General features: G+C 43.4%; 1 protein-coding gene and 1 long non-coding RNA gene across 9 annotated transcripts in view; one reads left to right on the top strand and one right to left on the bottom strand.

Annotated features, from left to right (window-relative positions):
- Nucleotides 1-24,551, top strand: part of LOC111264275 (suppressor of lurcher protein 1) — a 91,048-nt gene that overhangs the window by 62,080 nt on the left and 4,417 nt on the right. For 5 of the 8 annotated variants that reach the window (XR_002682790.2, XR_002682791.2, XR_002682792.2 and 2 more), the window contains exons 3-6: nt 15,315-15,508; nt 21,193-21,368; nt 21,853-22,084; nt 24,292-24,354. Coding sequence is in view for 2 of the 8 variants with exons in the window: in XM_086970015.1 (XP_086826141.1) it covers nt 15,315-15,508; nt 21,193-21,368; nt 21,853-22,084; nt 24,292-24,354 (665 nt within the window). In the remaining 6 variants the exon portion in view is untranslated. Of the gene's footprint in view, nt 1-15,314; nt 15,509-21,192; nt 21,369-21,852; nt 22,085-22,572; nt 22,964-24,291; nt 24,355-24,551 lie in introns of those variants that run through there. The other 3 variants (XR_015312632.1, XR_015312633.1, XM_086970016.1) reach the window with 2 other exon arrangements.
- On the bottom strand, nt 7,118-21,948 carry LOC111264279 (uncharacterized). Its single transcript, XR_002682799.2, has 3 exons — nt 21,862-21,948; nt 21,186-21,329; nt 7,118-9,541 (listed from the first exon to the last, which is right to left on the bottom strand). It is a non-coding gene; the product is annotated as an uncharacterized LOC111264279 (long non-coding RNA).

Consider the following 24,551-nt stretch of genomic DNA (forward strand, 5'->3'; position numbering starts at 1 on the left):
AGATGCGCACATCCGCGTACACTCGCAGCTCGTGCTGCACGCCAAAACTTCTCTGGCGGCGTCCTGCCAGAGGAGTCTAGAAAGAGTAAAGCATCGGAAGTAGAGAAAGTTGGGGGTAATAAGAACTTAGCCTTTCCTGTACGAGCTGCGGTGGCTAGCGACAGGGAGATGCCAGCGTTCAGGGACTGCTATCGCTCGCTACTCTGCTATGGCTAGATGGTCTGGGCTGTGCGGAGCCAGACTGGGCTATTCTTGGTCTGCTAGGCCCATGCGATTTGTCTGCTGTCAATTGCACTTTGTGGTGGATGGCACCGACAGACAAAGATACAAGGAGAAAATAACAGTACGGCAGTGCGAACGATAGAACTTGGGGGACGCTAGGGAAAACGACATCTGGAGATAGTAGTGGAAAAGCGAGATACAGAAAGATAGGCAGGAAACTAAATAGCGATCAAGGTATAGATCACAGCGAGCGGTGGCCTTTCTCTCTAAGTATTCACTGCTTTTGGCTTAGCAAACAGGTACGATGTTTTCTCCAAAAAATACTGCTTTTATCTTACGTGTCTGCATGTTCGTGCGGGCGAATGCTTGCTTGAGCTGGTGGATCTAGGTAAACGCAAGCATACCGCTTTTGTGTCTTTATCAATAAAAAAAAAGTCCACCACGTGACACGGGGCATACATTATCTTACTTAATCATTCTGTGAGCTTTAAATATGGTCAAACAAGCGGATTATGTATCCGTAAAAGCGATTAGAATTATATGTATATATAAGTATATGTTGTGTGTTCTCGTAGCGATGAGGTTGTCATTTTTGGTCGGGCAATTTTGGTTCACGAATAGGCTCACAGGAGGGTGGGCCTTATTACATTAAATTAGGTTTATGTACACAGCATTTGTGTCTAAGGTATCGGATTAATTTAAAAACTAATCTACGGAAATCTGGAATCAATAATATTTGGGTTGTTTGGAGCACGCATACGTTGTCAGTAGAACATTCTGAATGTACTAAACTGGGACTCGAATGTACTATGTTTATTAGATTTAATATTACTCGACCAGCGTTGCCTTTGTACAGGAGATATTTTCAAAATGGAAATACGATAATTTCTAGGTAGGTTGTTCCTTAGGATGTGTTAGTTTCCAAGGAGGAATGCTGAACAAATCTGATGAATTCGAGGAAGGAACCCACTATGTTCATACCCTAGCTACGCATTTTTCCGCGGGGGTTAGACTCCCTCAGTGTGGGCCTATGCAGGACAGAACTTCCACCTTAGGACGCATTATGTTAGTCGGTACAACGACCACTTCATTACACTGTTAGCAATTTCCATAAGTGATATAATTTTTCGCCGCTCATTGTTAACGTTTTCTAGAAGCTTATTGTTAACCTTGTCTCAGTTAAGAAAATGTCGACGAGCTCACGGAGACATCGATGGGCGTAAATGCGCGCCATTGTTTTTGCATTTGTTCATCCCATATCTTTGGTATTGTCCGCATGTTGTTGTTACTCAAACACTGCTAAGGAATACTTTGAATATAGTTGCTTGATTTGTGACGAAAGTAGGCTCAAAAACGCTCCCATATACCCGTACCTATTTTCTATGATGGACTGGCCATTCTGTGTGAGCAATCTTTGCATTGTTTCGTGAAAGCCTCGTTCGAATACAAGCTTCTAGATGACCTTAAAACATCTTCCATTGTGTTATTTGTGGCGCAAATAATGACTTCTAAAGGTAGGCCTATGAGTAAGCTGTCATCAAGTTAGTTATCATATAAGTGTTTCGTTGTGTGGGCACTCACATAGTAGAGTAAGTGGTAAGAGAAATAAACTACTATCGGAGAAATGTATTACAAACTTCAAATACATCAGTGCGATCAAAAGAATAATTCTCTGTAATGTAACTTATGCACTACAGTAACTATAACGAGAAAGCGGGAACATTTAGACGAAGGAAATTATGTGCACAATTATAGATCGCTAAGAGAATCTTAGTTGTTGCTCCTTGGCCACATCAGGAAACATTACTTGCAAATGGGCGTAGACACTCCGGGGATTCGCTGCGCTGATTAAGCAGCTCGGTCTGTTGCCTCCCAAAAACTCTCTGCGGATGATTTCGATTTATGATTTTTCCCGTCTGACATGCTAGTAGGTTACCCTCATCTTTCAAGGGCATTATGCTTCATTTAAAAGAATAACATCCTTTAAATCTCTGAAGAATATAAAACATATTTTTAGCAAGTAACAAGTTTCGGACATGAGACTTTTGCGGCAGCTTCAAATTGGCAATTGGGTGTTCATAAATCAGAACTAGACACACGAGCGATGCGGTCTTGCCGTGAATACTTAAAAGCATTCCCTCGAGACAAGATACACCGACTGGAGCACACTCGTTTTTCCCTATTACTTTAAGCATGCACCTGACTTTATGGGTCATTCTGCTTTGTGAAGGTGCGCGAAGTGAACCATGTGGACAGACATTCTACAGAAAATTACGATACAATCAATGTTTTGCCACTGGACAGATCTCAGAACGTAGAACAATATATGCTATATCGCTGATGATCAATGTATATCCGCTATAGAGATCCATTGCCAACAGATAGCAGGTCTGCTCCAGTTCACTCAAGGAAAGGACTAAGCACAGAGTGAGAAGATTCAAGTAACGCCACAATAGTTCTGTGAGCCTTGTAATATATTGCAAATCGCTGGTCGTGGTAAAGTTTGCGCCTGTAAATATTGTCCTCGCTGCAATTCTCCTGAAAATTAATACATATAGGGAATCCATAACGTGAGATGTGTTGGCCGTACGTACCGTACGAGCACAGCAGTTCTGGTAAATAATTTGCAACGATGTGCGCTGTGTAGTATTGAAATTGACGCTCGTGTATAGGACGCGACTTCCTACCCGAGCCGTATCATACATCCGTATATAATAGATCCCAAAGATGTTGAAACTGTAGCAGAACTTAGAGCAAATTGCTATGGTCTGGAAAGGAGTCAGTGTAGGGCCTGCATACATTTTAAATTCAGAGTGATACTCAAACGATGGCCCGCTGTTTCCTACAAGCCTTGCTTTCTTAGTCAGTCACAGAAAAATACTACCAGCAACAAACCGTAATACGCGTGACATATGATTGACATACATGCAAGGTCGGAACGGCGCGTGGCAACGGACCAACTAGTTTAGAGCGCGTTCTGTCTAGCGAACCAAATCTATTTAATAATCATTTTTCGTTGCATCTTCCACGTGTTATCGTAAAAGTGGACCATGACAGCTAGGGCGACGACTATGACATCGACAACACTTGTGTTTGTCACGACGCAGCCACCGTCAGACTTATCCAGGTCAAATTGTTTACTCTATGTGGCGCGCCTGGCCAACGAGCGTCGCTAACCTACTGTCGGTGTAGTTTTCTTGCATACGATGAGTTGCAGTAACGGTACGTCGAAGGTCATCGGGACATATGTCTATCGTCTTTTACATTATCGCCAACCTATTAGGACGGTCTAAAGCGAGCGGCCACCAGAAGCTTGTGGCCAGTAAAGACCCAATGAACTGAGTGTAAGGACACCCTTCGTTAAGTTTTCTTCCGCTTAAAAGCTGACCCGTTTTTCTGACCTCCTTTCACTTTCTCCTTCGCTGTCTCCTCGGACTTGCTTGTTTCATACCGTCCCCCAATCTTCTGACGGGTTCCTGACGTGTCTTCCCCTTACCCTGTCTTTTTAGCGGATGAACAACCGCACGAGTAGGAATGATCGTACGCCCTCTTCGTGGCCACGCTCGCCGGCGTCACTTTTGTTGTCGTTGTGCCCTATAAGCACTTTGCTAAAATTGGCGGCAGCCTGGCCAGACCCAGTGGTAGCCGACCACCCTGGCAATAAATGGCAGTGGTGCTTTATTTTCCGCGTGGCTGAAAACTTCGCTGCTTTTCTGTACGCATTGCCTGCCCTGCCCTGCCGTTCCCTATGTCCTTAGCCATATTACTGAGTCGTCGCCTGAACGCTGTCGCCATCAATACGAGTACCGTCCAGAACTGCCCTTAAATCAAGTCAACTTTCCGTTGCCTCTGGTATTGCTGTTCGTTGACTGGCTGGATAACGGCGCCTTGATAGGTTGCGACTTTGTCCGAAATTGAATTGTGGCCTCAGTTGACGTAGTACTTTTTCGATTTTTAGCGGACTTCCTCCTGTACGGAGGAAGCCCGTACCCGATGAAACTTCGTATGTAAGCGAGGTAAGGGGCAAAGTGGAGTGGCACTGAAGTGAGGGGCACAGTGGGTGAGGCCTTGCAGGCGTTAAGGCAGCCCAGGGAGATTGGCACACAAGGGAGGGGCATAGCAGAGCCAAGTAAGATAAAAGCAGCATCAATTTTTGTAGTAGTTGAATTGAAATATCTGTTCTCCGCCAAATTCAGTCCTCGTAGGGCCGCCGTCTTCACTCCTCCGGTCAAAGAGAAAAGCGGGCAACGAGTCACGTTACTCCATTCCGTTAAAATATCCCTTTGTCGCCTAGCAGCAACAGTGGGGGCACACCACACATTCTCATCTATGTTGGTTGCCCTCTTAGTTGGCAGACAACACAAGAAGAATGACTGGAACGGTGCTTAGAATTAGATAGCCCCTAGCTTCCGACCGAAAAAGTGGACGAAAGATGATTGCTCCAGCCGACTGACCGTCGATCAACGAAACGCTAAAACTTTGATGATTTCTTGTCTTGTTCTTTTTCATTACTTAATGCTTTGTTACTATTGCGTTTGTTTCCTCTTATTGGCTCTTTAGCTGGAATCGCCATTCTAAAACCTTCCCATTTTCGCTTTCTTTCTCGCTTTTGTCGCTCTAGCTGGTTGCCCCTGTGAGTTCGTCGCCGTATGTATGGCTTGTCGCTGCTGCTTCCGTGCACCGTTAGTCGGGCCAGCATCCGTCAACGCTTGTCCATCTCAGCGTCCATCGAGGTGAACGAGCAACACAATTATGGAAGCTGTAACAGTGCAGGGCCCAGAGCTGCAATAGCAACAACATTTACGACCATTTGCACCCCGCTCAGAGGGGCGAACGGCGTCTTGCCGTTTCTGTGTGCTCGGTCTAACTTTTCCCTTCTAGTCTCTATCCTTTTTTCATGCTGTCTAACTCTCCCCACTTTCGTCCGCTGATACATTAAGACACGTCTCACTACCGAAGGAGCAAAAGGCCGCCGAAGACTCAAGAATTGGGTCGGATAATGCTGCGCTCCCAAAAAAGAGGCGCGGCATCACAAGACCGCTTCGGGTTCGTTCAAATGGTTTCTCAGCCTGCGCGGGTGCCGTCGAAGCTATTAAGCGGCTCGCGAGCATGTGATCGACGGGTAGGCCTGCCTGCCTGCCAGTTAGTTAGCAAGCTCAAAAGCCAGTGGCTACTTTAATGCCGTTTTCGTAGACGAGTATCAGCAGCGGTCCCGGTTTCGGGCGTTCGCTGAGCTTGGAATTTCGTTGGGTTATGGGGGAAGCGAGCAATCCATCTTGATTCGTATCGTGGCAAACATTTTTCAATTCACTTTTGCAGCCACTGCCGTCCCTGTGATGGCTACTATGTTGTTCCTTAAACACATATATCTCGCCCGGTTCTTTCTGCTGGTTTCCCGATTTTTGGCCCGCTCTCCTTATAAATCGACATTTGCGTTTTGCGAAAAGCGATTTCGGTAGCAACAGCGGCGACGTAGAGATACCGTCGCCTTGTGCGCGCCATTGATGTAGCTCAGCTACGAGGGCTATGTGTAACTATCTATGTCACGGTTCGGTATACCACCGCCATCAATGGACGGCAAAGACCATCAGAAACGGCTTATGTCTGGCGGTATTTGGCAGAGTAGTCGTTGAATTATTCCTTTTTTACGATCTTTGCCTGCTCCTACTATTCTCCTATCTTCTATCGACTCACATTTTTTTTCTTTCAGTTGTGACCCGTATTAGCAATCTTTGTTGTCTACGGACGTAGGTCTATAGGCAGCCAGAAGTATAGGAAAGGACGATTTAGCGATTGGTACTAGCGCAATGGTTCGCATCAACTTTACTAGTAGTGTCTCTGTCGTCTTCATCGTTGCCGCGCTCACAGGATAGTTACGACATAGAATCTGCGACAGGATTCTACGCCTATCGAGTCAGTCAGGAAGCCGAAGAGGCCTGCAGCTCGGTACTGACGACCATCCGAGAGAGAGAGAGAGAATAGCGAAAATGGGCAGAGAAGGACCTATCGGACGAGCATTTTCAAATCAGTCTTGCTCCCTTGGCCCTACCATTGGTACTTGCCTGCGTCCAAATAATAATAATAAATTATGGACAAAAACTAAAGCTTTAGCCAGAGGGCACACCACATCGTAACTTAGTGCAGCTCCTATCTTCGGGGGTCGTTCAGGGCCGAGAAGAGGGAGACAAAGCATTTGAACAGGCAGCTATTCTGTTTCCATAGACGCTGGCGGTTCTCTCGTAGCCGCTTTTCAAGTCGTAGCCGTAGTAGCTTCTCGTTCGTTCTTTTTCCTTATCTTCCTATTGCTCTTGTGGACCAAAAGCTGGGTAAGGTAGCCTCTTCAGCAGCTTGACAGATTCTCTTCGTAGATCTTCACGGTAGGAAGTGCTCGATCTCGCTTGCCCGGGTCTACTTGCTCAACAATAGCCACTGGATCTATTGGACATTCGAACGGCGGCGTGGCAGCGGTGCCCACAACGCCGACGGTAACAGCAGCATCGCCACCATAGAAAGAACCTACAACGAAGACCGCTTCCGGGATAGATGGCACATATGAATCCTACCCCGGTGACAGTCAGCAAGCCGGCTCCACTAAAAGTTACTATGTGGACGTATATGGAAGATAGTAAGAGAGGACGGGTCCAATGCCTGTAGAAAAAGAACTACCCATTGGATCTTTCGGACAGTTTCATTTTTATTTGCATTTGAAGACACACGGCAGATAGAGTAGCGACAAATTTGTGAGTCGACAAAATCATCATACAGAATGAAAACTTATGATATAGTTTTGTACAAACTTCGGGGGTCAGGTCACCATCGGATGTGCCTACGAGTAACATTCTACAGGCTGTCAAGCTGGCAGCAGGTTAAACTTAAAATCCAAAAATACTGAAAATTCAAATTTATGATGAACACTCAACAGCGTTTATTTATGATTCATTATTGTTTTCATTTTACATACGAAAGTTGTGTTAAACTGTTAATTGCAAAACAATTTTTGCGTTGTATGCCAGCACAATTGGATCCCTCATCGAGCAGCGCGTAGGGGGTAAATGTTATACAAAAGTCACTAAAGCATCCTTACGAATGTTGGGCGTAAAGAATAAGCTAGACAATTAGTATTAAAGTCGACCATGTCGAGCGTAATTCAGAAGATTCGGCAGAGAGAATGCGGAACGGATGCCTAATGAAAAGTTTATGCATAAATTAAAATATTTCAAATTCTGGAATTCAAATATGGAATGTTATTATTTTTGGGAAATCCTACCACAAAAATCAAATTGATATGGGTTGTTTGGCCTGTTTCCATTGGAAGGTGTGTGTTTGCACTCCATGATCAGTATTTCCACTACACTGAAGATGCTAATGCGCAAAACATACTAACTATAGCTAGTTATTATTTTTATACTATCATAAATATTATCCTAAATTCGTGAAATTCAACACAATGTTTCTAAGTCCTGAAAGGACACATGAGTGGATGAAAACCTTTGGCTCTTGTACGAATATGTCTGTGATTATCGTGGGGTCGTGTAGACCGACAACTTTGCTTAGGTCCAGAGAAACACAAGAGAATCGGTTCGACGTGTTATAATATGGTCCGGCTGTGTTGAATAGCTGAAAAGGATAATCACGCCGGTACAGATTCAAAACGAACCCCCACTGACAAATGAAACGTTACGTGTTCACGCCATTGATCTTTATTTCCAAATTTCTCTAAAATGAAAATGAGCTGACAATTTCTATTCACAGAGGCTGACGTTCAAACATGTTATATTACTGTGGAGGTGACCGGCGAACTTGTTTGAGCTTAAGTTCGATCTTAATTAATTTATCTTAATAGTTATGGTCTCCTCTATTTACGACGTAGTATATGGGTCTTTTAGCATTCCGAGTTTTCGAATCCTTTTTCTGATATAGGTATATCACGCATGTGACGCTCATAGAATGCTAGTATAGTGCTTATTTTGCAGAGAAAGGTGAAACTAATTTTTTAAAACCCTCAGACGGTGTAAGCATAAAAACTCAACTTTTATAAGAAGATATTTTGCCTACTGGCTAAGACGAGCGAGTTCGTAGTCCGTGTATGTAAGGCCAAGACAAATCTGAAGACGTTGGCCTCAAATGGCAGTATAGTAGATCCGAAACTACTTTGCCATGAGTACCGGCTAAATGTCGAAATTTGCATGTCCTATTACGAGCGGTGCCTGCTGCGATCTCATAAACGACAATCTCTCCGGAACGATGAAATTCATGTGGACTGCTTTCGCATCATCTCAATCAGAGTAGTATTTTGGCCTGCCCAGAACCTGCTAATAGGCCTCGGTTAGTTTCGTCTTCCACTCTGCTAAGACGAAATTTCCGTTCACCTACCCGAATAAATGTTCAACGAACATTGCCTCAATTCCTTTGGGGCAGAACTGTGATTTCACCTTAAGTACGATCAACGGGATCTTTTGGATGGGGTGGAATTCTCAAGACATCCGAGAAGAAGGTATTTTTCTACGTCACCGTATACATTGCCGTATTTAGTTATCAGCCGCAATCTCTGCCAAGTCTAATTGGGAATACTACCCCTTCGTCGTGGATACGATGAACTTGATTTACGTACCCCTACTTTAATTTACTTCTTATTTCAAAGAGGGTACATTTTTAAACTTATAATTATTCGGTGTATATATGTTTATTAATGTCCGAAATGTTATAGAAAAGTATTCATGTTATAGTAGAACACTCGTGATTAACCTATTTGCTTCTACTGCCTTTTCGCAAGAATGGATGGATTGGCGCACGCTAGACCGTTTCGTTAGGGTCATTCGGTAAAGTTACATTGGATATGTTTGCTTATTTTTAGTTATTGTAGACCTACTCGATAGCACAGTCTGTTTGGCAACTGGCCATCTAACCATTGCGGTATAGAATTGATGTTCAGGCATCGGTCAGCTTATACATGAGGAAAGCCATACGGTTCTAGCTTTGGTTTTTACCTGTTCTTCGTTTATGGCAACGGTTTAGTAAGGCAACGGTAAATGGGCGGCCGAAAAGGTGAGTTGGATCTAGAACTATTGTCCCTCTTCTCATCTCTGCACCGGTCCGCGGTAGTATAGGAAATAAAACTAGAAACGGGTTATAAATGTAGAAGCCGGCAAGCACTATCTTCCTTGCTATGCTTCCCCCTATTAGTATATAGTTGTTGTCATTGCTGCTACTGCTGCTGCGTCTGCTGCTGTTGGTCGAGCTGTTGGGATTATAGTGTCCGAGTGACGATCTTCTGCCTGGTCCTGTTTCATTCGTCCTTCCCCGGTCCAACTCTGCCAAACTGAAAGAACAACAAAAATACCTCGCCAATCCAGCCCTCTATAACCACAGTTCCAATATGTCTATCTCGTCTCGGTTGACTTTAGTGTTATTTTTGTTGTCGCGGATGGGGTAACATTGTTTTAGTCCGGCCTTCCTCTTTTTGATGTCGTTGTCGTATTTCTTTCTATCGTCGTCTAATGTTTCGTGACTATGTTGATACAGAGGTCGTGAAGTGGCGGAGAAACCTCGTTTTGTACTTGTGTCACTATAGCTGGTTCGGTATTTCCTGCTTGATCTATTCCTGAAGAACAGGGTCTTTCCTTGTGGCCACTCGATCCAAAGACAAACGAAAAGAAGAAGGAATAGCCCATGTACGATTTCCGATCGTTGATGATGTTGCTGCAGGGCTGGGACGGCAGCAGTAACAATGGCTACCGCAATGTTGAGGACGGCACTGTCTGCGGCCGTCGGCCCATGTTTCCCTTAGTCCTTAGCCACTTCTAGGTCTTTCGTCTGTTGATCTTCACTGACCCTGTTCCTGCTAAAAAAGAAGGGTTAGAAGGCTGCGCTGTAGGTTCAAGCGCACAACAATGGCAGGCTTGAGAGGGATGGTCGATCGAAAATTCAGTGACGGAAAATTAGAATATTTGCCCCTTTTTTAAATGAAAAAAGAATTTAAATGCATTTACTTTCCTTGCGAAAGTAGAGTCTGCACTCACGCAGCAACCGCATAAGCGAATCTCATTAATGGAAGCTACAACTCCTCAAAATATTTGCTCTGACAATATAGCTGAAAACCTCCACGCAAGTTATTGCATCTCAGTAGTGCGATTTTTCCATTTAGCAAGACCGATATGCATGTTTGTTTATATATTACTGCGTTTTCTAGTTAATATCTATAGCAGGCCTTGTTTCAGACGCGCAATGTTGAAAGATAGAATACACGGGAGACATGGGCGTATCTTCTCCGCTTACTATTTTCTCTATAAAAAAAAAAAAAAAAAAAAAAAAACTATAAAATATTCTCAATCCGCGATGCTTGAACTAACACTTGCTAAACCTTCATGACTTTGTGAGTAATTTTACGAAGCATGCTCAAATTTGCTTAAGCCCGACTAAAGTGATGCGAATGTCATTATGTGCACTGGATTGAGAACGTGCCCTTTTAGATGCAAAAATGTGCTTTATGCACGTCATTGCTTCGTCTAAGAACATGAGTCAAGTAAGACTGGGTTGTACGGTAGTTGCCCACATTTAGCACGAATGCTTTTGTTACTGTTAGCATTCCAACAATAACAATAACAACAATAACAGTGACATCGACAACAATAACAGCGGTAACAACTACATACCGGTCCAATAGTATACATGAAAAAACGGACTGCTCGTTCTCGGGCCGCTTCAGCCGGTCATGTGTTTGCGCTTCGCTGATTCGTTCGTTGTTGGAACTGAGCTCTGGGCAGACAACTGCTCAGGAAGCGGGAGCCAGGCTTTCCATCGTTTTGCCTCTGCGTTGCAGTCATCGGTCGCTAGTCGCTGTCGAGACTACATTTGCATGTGGCGTTTGGCACGAAGCAGTCCGACGAACGGGGACCGCTTGCTAGTGGCCCATACGGAAACCCAAGTGTGGCTAGACAGGATTGCGCGCGTTGCTACTGCTGGCTGGGCTGCTACCCTAACTAGGATTGAGACAGGCCAGTCGTGCCATGGCCTGCGAAGTGCTCAACCAAAACAACGAGCTATGGCGTGCTGGCCTTTCGCAGATAACCGGGTGTTATTAATGGAGCATGCCGCTAAGTGCGGCCGAAACCACGGACAAACGCGAACATTCGAAAAGGCAAGCGGAGCGAAGAAAAAGGGTAACAGAGGCGGAGCGAGCAAACCAGTGGGGTATAATATAGTGTTGTACCCTCCTTTCGGGTTTGCGGGAAACGCATCTCTTGTTGCTGTCCGGTCGTGGACGGCTATGTCCTCGGCCTCTGCCCCTATATGCCCGACACCCGCTCGCTTACTGTCGCGTACTATCACCAGGCGACAGACAGCATCCACAGCACTTAGCATATGGCTTGGCATATAGCCATAAAACCCGCTAACCAAAAAAAAGAAAGAGGAAATGAGAAAAGATACTGCTTGGTATTGCAGGACTAAGTTGGCTTAGCATTAAACCGGCGGGAACTTCTCTTCTAAAGAACTCGTACGCACTGTACTATCCTTTCATCCCAACTTTAGGACAAGTGTAGGGGTGGCTGTATGAGGACGTGTGGAGGTACAAAGTTCCGCATGTTTCCCGCCTCCTATTCGCTTGACCGCTCTCTCTTGCTTTGTTTTGTTCAGCATTCACTAACTACGTCTACTATACTAATCTCTCCTTGTTTTCGCGTTGCAAACCCGTTGCGGGGTTTAGACGGTGCCAAATGCAAGAAGAGAAACAGCTGTTATAGCGGTTATTGTTGTTATTACTCTCGGTGCACGCTCGTCTTCTCCGTGCAATCATTCGCATGCATTTTTGCGAGGCGTCATGGCTTCATTGTTAGTGCCGCTTTGCCGTCCGGACGACTACTATGGCAGCGGCAGCAGAAGCAGCAAAACCGCTAATACGGCTTGTGATGGTAATCGCAATAACACCATGTAACTGTTACGAAACAAAGAAGCAGCAGACATGACTACCAAGTTACGGCTGGGTACCCCCACACTCTAAGGACAAGAAGTAGGAGTAGTAAAGCAAGAAAACGATGTTAGTTGTGGTGCCAGTTCCCATGATAGTACTAGCAGAGCCAGACGGATGTAGCGTAAAGGACGGCGAAGACGCCGATTTTGTCGACAGCGAGAATAGCGGCAATACAGTTGTTGCCGTTCTTCCTGTCACTGTAAATAGGATACTCTGCTACTAGATAAGATTTTGTTTAGGATTTGTTTTATCCCGAGGTCCCGGAGACTGAAAAGATTGGATTGAGACCATTTGAACCCAAAGACATAACTGCGCGAATTGAGGAAGTCAACGAAGGCTTTTTGTGTTGGCAGCGAGGTGGGATTAAGCCAACGGGGGTATCGTAAAGGAAAAGTTGAAATGGCGAATTGACGTAGTTGGACGGTTAGGCTAGTTTCGCGTAACGAATGGTCCATAAGGAAAGAACTGGCTGCCGCCTTCCATCCGCCGGCACTAGTATTGCAGCCTGTACAGCGAACACGGTTGGCACAACTAATAGTGAATGAAAGTTAGTGCACTCCTTGAGGGAAGATGTGAGAAACGCGAAACGAAGAAATGGTGCTACGGCTCTGCGGGAGGTAGAATTTGGTGAACTTTTAATGAACGACGCTTCCTTCTGGCCGTCTTCCAGCAGCAACTTTAATTGGGCACTCGTAGCTCCACTCCCTCCCTTTGCCTAGCTCTATTTGTGGCAACTGTTAGTCCGTGAGAGGCTGTGCGTGTGTATGGCTCCGGGTAGGCGAATGCCTGAATATGTTATCTGACAGGAGGAGTAGCAAGATGATCACCGTAATGCTGCATCGAGCTAACGCAAGCCTTCAGCTAAGAGCAAGCTACACGGTGGCTGGACACGCCATTGCCGGAAGGCGTTCTGGCCCTGATTCGTGTCTGTGAGTGAAGGCTAGTGGCCGCGATGACGGCATGCAAGGTCGTGCAGGAGGCATTACGCGTGCCTAGAAGCGTAACGCTTTGTCCGCCACTGACTCGTCTCGTAGACGCCTACCTGCGTACGACAGATGCCTCGAAATGCAACTAATTATTGTACATCGGCAAGGCATTCCTTCACATTTGTTTCCCTTCACAAACACAAATGCATTGTTGCATGACTAACGGATAACTTCGTATTTGGTTGCTGGCTGATGAACGGGTGCGTATATTTGCGAATCCATTCCATCTGCTGCAAACAGTATCTACAATTGCCAATCGGGAATGGTCAATACCACAATGTAGTCAAACACTACAGAGACGCCTGTTCTTTTACTTCAGCCCGACACCAGACGGACTACAGTTGCGCCGGTCTTACAAACACTACAAGAGCATCGCACGTAGGACGGTACTTGATGGTAAAGGAAGCAGCCAACTGAAAACGCGCATATACTCTACTGCTGGTGATGCTTGTGGTTTCGCTCGTTGCCATCTATGTAGTCAAGAGCGTACCGGCCGAACTTCCATTGTTTAGCAATCAGCAAGGTGCTAGCTGACTGGTCTTACCTAATTATTAGGCCGTGTAGAATACTCGCAAACTAGCTTCACCGTAGTAAGGGTTACCGCCGCATCTGTAAATTACCCCACTTAACGCAAAATGGTCGTCGGTATTATTCCTGCATACACCCCATTTCATAAGACTATATAATAATGACGTATTGAGAAGAAGTGGGGGGAACAATGAGGAAAAAGTCCCCATGGACAAGTACTTTCGGCAGGAAGGTTAATGTTAGTTTTTTCGTGAATTGCACACACAAATCGTCCATCGCGATGATGAGAAAAACTTTGCCGGTATCAGTAATGTCTGCACATGAACGTAGCCTGTGCTCGTCATGACGTTGCTTGAGGAAACATCTATAGTGACAAAAGATGCGAAAATGTCCACGCGTGTGTCACCTGCATCGTTCAAAATTCGCAGTCCTGCTTTTTAAAATAGCCGAACGCGCAACTGTCGACCACAAGGCTACCTCTGCTTGATCTAACGAAAGCAAGCTCAATGAACAAAGTTACTTATCCGTAAAGCAGAAAAGGACGGGAAGGGATGAACATCCATGCAACGCAATATCTGTGATGCAGCATTACTATCCTCTTTCTTTACTACTTAGAGAATCAACAAAGCGAAGCATGTTAGGACGAAATTAGGACGCTCTAATAATATTTTCTTATAATAAGGAATCTAATCTTTATATGTGACATGCAATGTCCCGATTCAGTTTCATCGTTTGTGCGTATCCGAGACAGTGCTTCCAATCCCGGAACATTTGTTAAAGTAACATTGAGCCCTCGCCAAAAATTCTAACGTCGGCACTTGATGCGTGACAGCAGGCACCCCTTTGTTTTGTATTGACGCTTATAAATGGGGTGATACTGCCTATAGCGTATTATCCATTACTGATAGCCACATCTAGCGTGTAATCGTCCACGAAAATTTTGTTCTAAATCCACGATAAAAGTTTAATTACTACAAAAGTATCACCAAGGTATCTTGCGAGCTCATTTGAAATATTATTACAGCCCGCTAATTTACTTATGTTTACTGCTAATTTGTGCTTACGTAAGAAGCGGTCATCATGTAACTCTAACATAACTGCCAGTGCACTCGCTATATGCATATACACTCTAAGCTTCTTCTACCGAATAACGTCGATTGTAAAGAACTAGCCCGTCCATGAAGTCCTTTTCCAGAATCACAAGGATAACGTTTGCTGGAGTAGCACTAACTTCTGTGAGCTTAATTACCTCTAGAGTGACGGGATGCGATGTGACTAAACATTTGAAGAGCTCCCTTAGGAACTTTTAAGTCTAGCGACTTCTTCGTTCGACTTTTATCGCCTTCCCTCTTGTTCCTCGTCTCCCCGTCGTGTCGCATCTTTTCCCCCCATAGGGCCCCACTCTACTGGCTCCAACTACGGTGGGAGGTGACGGCAGACAGTTCATTCACGAACTGCAGTTAAAATCGACTTGGAAGATTGCCCTGCGTGCATTACACAAAGCGGCTTCGTTGTGTCAGTCGAAACTTGATTTAAAGCGTTCACACAGGTATCTAACTTTTGCTCGTTCGTCCCGCTTACTTTCTTTTCTCTACGCTTTCTTATTCCAGTTGTGAAAACGTGGACTCCGTGGTCGTATTTATAACAATAAAAGGCCAACGCGAGCGGGTGGATAATTTTTGCGGTAATACGCTGCCCGTACAAATCATGAGCAACGAACATCGGATGACAGTTATATTCCAAAGTCACGCTACTGCCAGTCAACCTGTCAAGGGATTCCGCGCCATCTATCAGTTCGTCACCAGTAAGTGCAGGCTTATCTATTATATAACTGATGATAATAATGAAGATTATCATATCATTACCGGCTTATCATGTCTGTTGCAACAGAACAACGTTGGCTCGTATAGTTATATGAATTGTGTAGGTTAAATAAGAGCCGAACGCAGGCTGCGCGGCGGGAACAGCTGCTTGATGTAATGCAATGCTGCCCGCATATTCGACAACAAAGATCATTATCTTTTAGGTATCTATATGATCTGATACCAGATACAGTCCAAATGGAAGCATTATTTTAGCAAATTTCGTATTAATATAAATCTATGCTTAATAGAAACATCAATAACGCAGCCAAAAAGGTTAATTATTTGTGAAAGTAAAATACTCGTATTTCGTTTTGCCTGTCCTTCCTTCGTCTAATGTCCGTAATAGATTCCACGAACAAGCCTAGGAATGGCTCTGAAAATGATGAGCTTAGTAATGGGCCAAGCAATTTTGTTGTGTCTTACTTTGGGATAGCTATAGTCCTTCTTTCATGGATATACGTGCGCCCGTAAACTTCGAGGACGCAAACAATGCATCTGTCGACTGGAATTGCTTCCATAACCCTGTCCTGTAAGCTAGTTGGACAACAACGGTTGCTGAGAACGAATGGTAACATCAACGATGTGCGGAAGAGCAATTCATGGTGAGCGGATTTGGGCCTCATGGCCTTGAAGTTTGTCGGTACGAAGGCCATATAAGCACCCTTTGGTTTTTTGTCGGTTCGACATTCACGTACTCGATCGACTAGACACACTAACTCCAAAGAACGGTATTGAAAATGGATAAATCCAGGATCAGCTAGGTGCATATGAACTGCAATCAAAGCTAAGCATACGGTGGGGACGCTTTGATATGATATACAATGAAGTTCGTGCAATTATTTGAAATAGAAGTAAGTACAATTTTACTAATTAAGTTCCAGAGCTTGCTACTGACCCTACATATTGTAACTTGTGCGACAAGGATCTGATGTGGGTGTTGATCTCGGTAGTATATTTTTTATAATTGGTCTGTGTCAATAAAAAAAAAAGTCTCTCTTCAATATCTTGCTTAACTAAGACAGCCACTGAACGGACTGATAAGCAAAATTGCACCAGGAAAAAGAGGTGAATCTCTCACACCTTTTTTTTTTTATGACCCACTTCTATTAGAAGTCCAAACGTTCAGAATCGGTCTTACATCATGTAATCAAAAGCGGACAAGGCATTGTTCTGCGACATTGTTTTTTGCTTAAAACGCGCACGAGCTGAATTGAAAAAATTATCGTTTTCTGTATATGCACGCGGCAAAGGGCTGCTCATATAAAAGATAGCGTACCACACATAATAAACTTCTCGACGCTAAGATAATGCTCGACTTATTATTGCTAACGAGCATTGTTCAATATTTGCTCTTTATATCATTAGAAGTACATTTTTTCTATTTTTGTTTGATTACCAAGGCCCGTGATAACACTAACTCCGAATTCTAAAGAGGCGCAGACGCACTCAAGCTTAGAAAACGTAGAAATAGTAAAAAAAAGAAAGGCCCGAAAATCATTCAACAAGCAGACATCGACTTCTATGAATAAACTCTCATTGATATATACAACCCCTGAATTAGTTCATACTGTAAAAATATACGAAACGGTATATGTTCTCGCTGTTCTGGGGCAGTAAGTCATGAAAACAGTATTAAGACTTGCCACTCACTACAAGCACAATACTACTTTATACTTTGCTAAATCAATTAATGTTATTCTAAAGTTATATTCCTGAGAACTATATAAGCCTTACCTTAACGAGAACGTAATTAAGGTTAACAGTTTGGGAGTTAAGGCTCGCAGTACTTCATTAACGCTGACATGGTCTTACGTGAGCGGCCCGCATCGTTTTCGAAATCATTCTCCCATTTCGAGCGGCCTTAGAATCATTTTTGTGACGCGTCATGTACTCAATGATCAGTTCATAGGTGAGTATGGCGCATCAAATAAGACTCAGAAAAAGACCTTGAGTATCGAATGTTTTCCAAAGAAGCTTAATATATATATATATATATATATGTATATATATATATAAACACGGTTTTGGCTGATGCATTTTCCCGAAGCTAAGCTAGATAAAGGCATATTGTGCATTTTAAGACCACCATATGTAGTGCTTTGCGTAATTGCTTCTGCCAATTTGTTGGCTATTTTGAATTTTTTTTGTTTGAAAAGGAGCTCCCTGTTCTGTATCTGTTTACGTGGCGGAGTGGCAAATAGATCACGAATCATTTCCTTTTTGTGACAGTGTTTCGATTTAGCAGCATACGCATTGGCGTGGGTGTGTAGTCTACTAACACAATCATTGTAGGAGTCACCATTTCTAGGCCATCAAATAATGCTTCAGTGGCGTTCAAGGCCTCAGCCTCAAGCCGGTAGCAGACAGATCTGAAGTAACATTAGCTACGGCATAGCTGTATTTGTTGTTGTCTTCTTGTGTAAAGCGCAAGTTATAGGAAAAGATGTCTTATTTCGTTGCCAGAGACCTGCGCAGGTCTAGCCGGTAAGCACGTACGGACACGACAGGAAAGAGGGTTGTCATCGGACTCTTATCAGTAATGAGCCTTGCACATAGGAGAATCTCTCTAGTTATACTGGGCATTCAGTGTGTGCTCGAATGTAGACGGTAAAATACTTTACAAAGGTAGCTCTATGGCCATGCATTTGTTCGGATTTCTTAAAAGCACCTACTTGCTAGGGTTGAAAATGCATTGCGGACCAAGTGCAGGCATGTTTAGGCACCTTGTCAATGGTGTTTTGGGCGGTGGCCTGACAGCTGAGGAGCGGACAGCAATGAACGCAAGGTATCGAGCGAAATGAGGTGCTAGTTACCCTCCTGCCAATGTTACACTGGTCTGTTGGCTTTTGGCATTGCTTGTTTTCGTAGCGTACTAAAGTGTGCATTTAAGGGAAGAGCTTGCGTACATAAACACACAGACACAACATCCGCGCACAGACTTACGCGCATTTTACTGCTCTTCGAACAAAAGATATATAGTAACACAGCAGAGATTCGAAATGAAACAGCTCTATATTTAACTATAACCAGTTAGTCCAACGCCACCGGAGAGAGTAAAGTCGGCTTCATAGCAGTGCACGCACTGCTCTGAACTGTTCAGCGTCGGAGTAAGGAAGCAGATCGAGTCTAAACGACAAGATGATATTCTTTACTGTCTAATCTGTTTACTAGTTGATCCCCTGCCCGGTCAGTCGGTGTCTCTCTTTCTGATTTAAAAAAAAAAAAAAACTGATTCAAAAAACCAGTAAGAGAAAGAAAGCGAAAGAGAGAAAAAGCACGTAGATCAGAATTTGCACAGCTGAATATGTGTACCAGGTACGATGATGTTGTCAACAATGGTTTGACGCTCAAGCCAGTTCAGAAGCCGGACAGGTAACTACCTGCATCCCGAGTTTGCTATGCCTGACAATATACGTGTCTTATAACGAGCGAAAGGGCTTGGGTTAGGCAAAAGGTATGCGCAAATGTTTCACATAGCAGCCCAGCCCACATCAATTTGGCAAATGAACGAATTTTTGCGTCGTTTATGTCATTCTCCTTTTCTCATCAGTTGTAATAGTAGACATAGTAGCTCTGGTTCTTCGATGCTTCTTCGACTGGTTTCGGAGCTTCAAGTTATTTAGCAAGTTGTTGAATCGTTATAGTTTGCCGGCGTCAATGACAATCTTCCTGCTGATTTAACATATTTTTAAGGTCTTCATCTATAGTTTCCATTTTCGTTCTTCAACGGGTCTCGATGACAACAGGGCGAGCATGCGTGAACTGAAATTTCCCCCACCCTCCGAACTTCTGTCATCTCTATTTTCACTTACCGTTCTACATGTTGAATTATTAGAACAGCAACCATGACCAGCGACGACAGCAGAAGCCAAAACAGCGCTCATCACCATCAAAGTGGTGAAGTAGTTTTTGTACTAAATTAACGAATAAGGCCCTATAGACTAATGACTTTCTTTCTCGCGACTTAATCGCGACGAGCTCGTTCAGTCCTATATAAATCAAGCGAGTACAATTTCGGTCAGCGGCTGTATGTCAAGCCTGAGAGCATAATTTCTGGAAAATATTGCTTCATCTGCTTGATTTTAAATCCATGATCGCTTTACGATGATGATCAAGAGCATCATTGGCTGGCTAAATGGTGCGAAGGTGTTGGCAGCGCTAATCGAAGGAATAGAGATGCGCGGCGATGATGCTATTTTTCTTCAACTTGCTTTTTTCTTTTCTTTTTGCGCCCATCTGGTTTCATTCTAGTGGTATTAATTTGCCTGAGCGGCGCTGACGTTGCTACTCGAGCGCGACTCTTCGCAATGTCGTGGACGGATGTCGTGCCATTGCTAATTCTTGCTCAAGTTTCGATTCCGAGATCCGCTTGGGACTTGAATGAGAACCGCGGCCACGTCGTTTCACGTTTTAGGCGACGTTATACACCTAAAGAGTATGGAGGCGTACGCACTTGAAATGCGCTAAAGCTAGCTGCGCCGCGTTGCGGCTTCTGCAACTCTGCGACTCCATAACAGCATGATTGACTCATTGGGAGAACAAGAACTCAAGTACGAAAAAAATTCATAGGGGGTCTGCTAAATGGGGCTTACTGGTCGAAGGGTGGCTTTTTAGCCGACTAGCTGCCGGATTCGTTCTTTGTATCGGATAGTTGTTCCGCCAGCTCAACAAGATCTATTACTGTCAGGTTCAGATCTGCGCTGCCGCCGCTAGTGCACTGTGTCATCCTTCGTGGGCAGGAAAAGTTTTTCTAAGAATCTGGCCAACAATCCGTTCGTTTGTTCAGGACCGCTCGTAGCCAACATCACGGTGAGCCAGAAATCGTTTCGCCGGGTATTGAAAGAAAAAGTTAGGTAGCGTCGATATCCGCGCAGTACAGTATAAAACAAAAGGACCATCTCGAGTGAGTTTTTCCTTCACTATTTCGCTTTCCTTTTTGCTCCCACCTAGCCCTGCCCTCACCGAATGTTTCTCATTGCTCTGGTAACGCAACGGCGGTTCCAGCAGTAGTGACATTGGCCAACGGTTGCAAACAATAGTCTTTGCCCACGCCATCTATAAACACTATGTAATAAATGTCTATTACACACAGATGTTTGTATAAATGTTTGGGTATTTACCCACATACACTACTGCAAAAAAAAATATACACATGAGGTCAAATACGTGCTGGTTCCATTTGATGGGTGCAAGTTAAAGTCATAGACTTTACTTGAGTCTGGTTCGCGGTCCCACTTGATAGCTGCCTGCAATGTGTTTGTTTCTAGGGAGAGCTCACTTTTAGTATTACTGAAGCACTATTTTGGCCTAGTAGACAGGAGGCTGGTAAATGGCTACACCGAGAATAGTAAGCGTGCGGCTAGGGTAGGCAAGGGGTCAGGGCAGAATAGCTGTTGGCGCCATCTTGAGTTAGATAACTTTAGGTTAGTTCTCTTTAGGTGCTCTCTACGCATGAAAGTAATGTAGGTCGGTCAGAGTGATTTAGATGATAGGTTTCATGTTAGAAGAAACCGACTGCCGAGCTGCGTTATATCAGCGAAGGCTGACGGAGTTTGCCTTTTATTGAGAATACGTCAACCAGACCCTTATCTTTTAACCAACATGTTCACGTCTTACCTTACAGATTTCGGGATTCCCTCGGGCCGTCAAGACCCGCAAGGCGTCTGCACGTTTATCTATAACAGTAGCGAAGTTTCTAATGGGACGTTTACAACGCCAAATTATCCCGGGGTCTATCCTAGAGATACTGAGTGCCACTATCTGTTTTATGGAAAAGACAAAGAAAAGATTCATATTCAGGTAAGTACATCGGTTGACTGTAATCGTTGGTGCCCACACCACAATATATAATTAATTTCGAACAAAACAATCTCCCAAGAGGCCTGTCTATACTAAGCTTATGTAAAGGACTACGTAATAAGGTAATAATAAAAAAACGTCCTATATCCAAATTCGTCTTTGATATTACATGTAATATTTCGACGTTAAAGTGCTAAATGTTCGCCAACGACGACACTGACTTAAGTTCCTTCAAAAGACAAAAAAATATAATAGCATAGATACAAAACTTCGTTACCCATAGAAGATCATCAAGCTTTGCTGTTATACATGCACCATCCACTTTCGTGTAACAGGCGTAAGCACGTAGGCTTAAGTTATATTAGTGAACAAAGATGAGTTACTAATTATAGAAGTAATAGCTGATGTTATTAACCTTCTGAAGGTACATAGAAATGAGACTGGCAACCTTATACGAACCAACTAGGTGATGCTCATTTTACAGTTCGCTTACTTTGACGTGGAGGGAGTGCCGCCGTGTACCTCGGACACCGCGTCTGATTATGTTGAGTTTTCCAACTTCAAAACTGTTGACCGCAAAATTCCTCGCCATTGCGGTAACATGAAGCCGAACAAGATCGAATCTGACTCGGACTTCTTCCGAGTTGCCTTTCGTTCGAACGACAAGTTCGACGGTACCGGCTTTGAGGCTTTTTACCAATTTCGGGGCGTCCATGGTAGGTTCGCTGCGTGCATGTGTTACGCTTGCCGATAATCATTACTTTTTTTGCCTGGAAATTAATTTGAGTACGGAGTGAGTCACCTGTATAATGGGTCAAATCGCAGATTTACTCAGTGCCATACGATGATTTTTATTCGGTGTTTCGGGTGTTAGAAAGCTAATGTGATGAAATCATGGAATGCTACAAGTTATACCGCATCATTGCTTACATGCACGCTCGCAGAGTGCCAAAATGAATTGAGTCACTCTGTTGAGTCGCTAATATCTAATAGCTGTCATTGAAGCTATATTGTATACGACATCTCTGCAAACGTACCCAGTACTCTATAGGTTGTTTCACAGTCTTGCAAAGTAGTCGATGTTTTTCAATTATAGTTCTGCTAATTATAGCTAGAAGAAAACAACTCGTTTAAGTTTGTGCTTTAAAACTGAGAAATAGAGGTCGCAATTTCTTACGCAGCCTCTTTCTGTCCGCATTCATAGCAAATGAATATTTCCTTCATCATACGTCATAATACAGCATGTAGTAGTGTATTTATGGAAGCATGGACAACGGGTCTCGGCGACGAGGTCCGTTAGCTACGAGCGGGTTGTTGAATGTTGATTGAAGATCGGGCGCCGTAAGTGCAAGATAGAAATGCATTTAATCAAGAGCAAAGTCGACTTAATCTTTAACAAAACTAAACCCTGTCAACTTTGCGCGCCTATCTGGGCACCTTACCCGGATAGTGGACGACCCCAAGCCCAGACCGCCGTCGCATTCAGTGAGAGGTTCGAGTGCCGATCGGCGACCAACGTTATACGCCGTTCAACTACTGAGTGTCAGCTGTCTGTTGTTAAGTTTGTATCAGACGAGACAGTGTTGCACGTGAAGGTTCGTAGATGAATAAAAACTTACTGACGATTTGCTGTTACGGTCACAGTGATTTATATTTAATAAGATATATATATATACTATTGCATATTGTCTTTTTGTTTCTTCATAATGTGTTGGCAAGTTATTTTTCTTGAATAGTTTCTTAAACTAGAAAAAAAAAAAAAAAAAAATACTTACGCTTAGCTACATGTGACATGCATTCGTTTATCCGGTATTGGTAACGTCGAGGTATACACAGCGAGTACGCACAAACGTAAACCGTAATCCTAAGACAATACGGTTTTGTTTATAACACAGTATTCAGCTCTGCAGTAATACTAAGTTAGTTAGTTAAGAAATTACCGTAAAGCACTGCCAATAATGATGGCAATTAAATATAATAGTTAGATCCATAGTAGGCGCATGGGACGAGCGAACTGAGGCGAACTGGTACTTTTGAATCATCAGCATACACGGGGCCGGGGGCCGGGGGGTCACTCCCCTTACTAGAATTTTGCACTTTAACCGTAGCTGTATTTCTACTGAATGCCTGAATAAAATATGGATTCATTTCTTGATTAATTAATCAATACATTTAGATTGGCACATAAAAACCATAAATTATGTCTATGTGTTGTATTTATGTATTTGTAGATGCATATATATATATATATATATGCATGGTCCCTTGATTCTTAGTCGTCAGAAGTGCCTGTTGATCTGAACGATTGCCTGTTGTTTGCCTCCCGCCGACTCTGCCGCTAACGGAAATTTAGGCGTAGAGGATGTAAACAATCAAGGGACTATCGCATATATATAGTAAATAATTGTCATGTATCATACTGCTTATCGAAAATTCGGTAATTTGTTAATATTCAGATATACTAAACAACGTTCATATTGTTGTCAATTTTTTTACCAAGCTTGCTCACGACATCATACGTGTTCGTGTGGCGTCAATTAACCACCGTCGTGTCATAATAGCTATCGTTGTACAAATACACGCAAAAAGATCTGCCGTCTATACGAACTCTTTACGTTTAGAAATATACGTAAGAACAAGCTAAATCGTGGTTCACCTTCTAACTGTCGTTACCAACCGACAGCTGATTGAAATCAAATTTGCGGTCCAATTTTACGTTATGAAAAAGCTTTACCTAGGTATAGACAACAACAAATGAGGCAATCGATTATTTTCATTGCTCCTACAATCCATTATTGATTCCATTGATCTTCGTTTGAGAGTTCGGGGATGATCGAAGCTTTATCTTGACCAGCTTTTATACTTCCGTTTGTAAATTTACTCGTCAGACTATTTTGACTAACTATAATTACCCTAATTTCAGAAAGCGGAAGAATTCGTCATGTTCATAATGTTAGTTGTATACCATCCTTGAGAAAATATCATGGTAAGTCGCCAAAATATAGATAGCTTGCCGTTTAACACCCTATCATGCCGATGTAACCCTAAGCGTCTATTCAATTCCAGGTTCGACCACTACTATACTTCTATATAGATACTATATTACATATCTGCATGCCACCAAAACAATGTTTATGACTTTTTTTTTTTTTTTTTGTTAATAGACGTGGTTCGAAGGGCAAA

Source organism: Varroa jacobsoni, unplaced genomic scaffold (genome assembly GCF_002532875.2).
Source record: "Varroa jacobsoni isolate VJ856 unplaced genomic scaffold, vjacob_1.0 scaffold_842, whole genome shotgun sequence".
NCBI classification, from domain to species: Eukaryota; Metazoa; Arthropoda; class Arachnida; order Mesostigmata; family Varroidae; genus Varroa; species Varroa jacobsoni.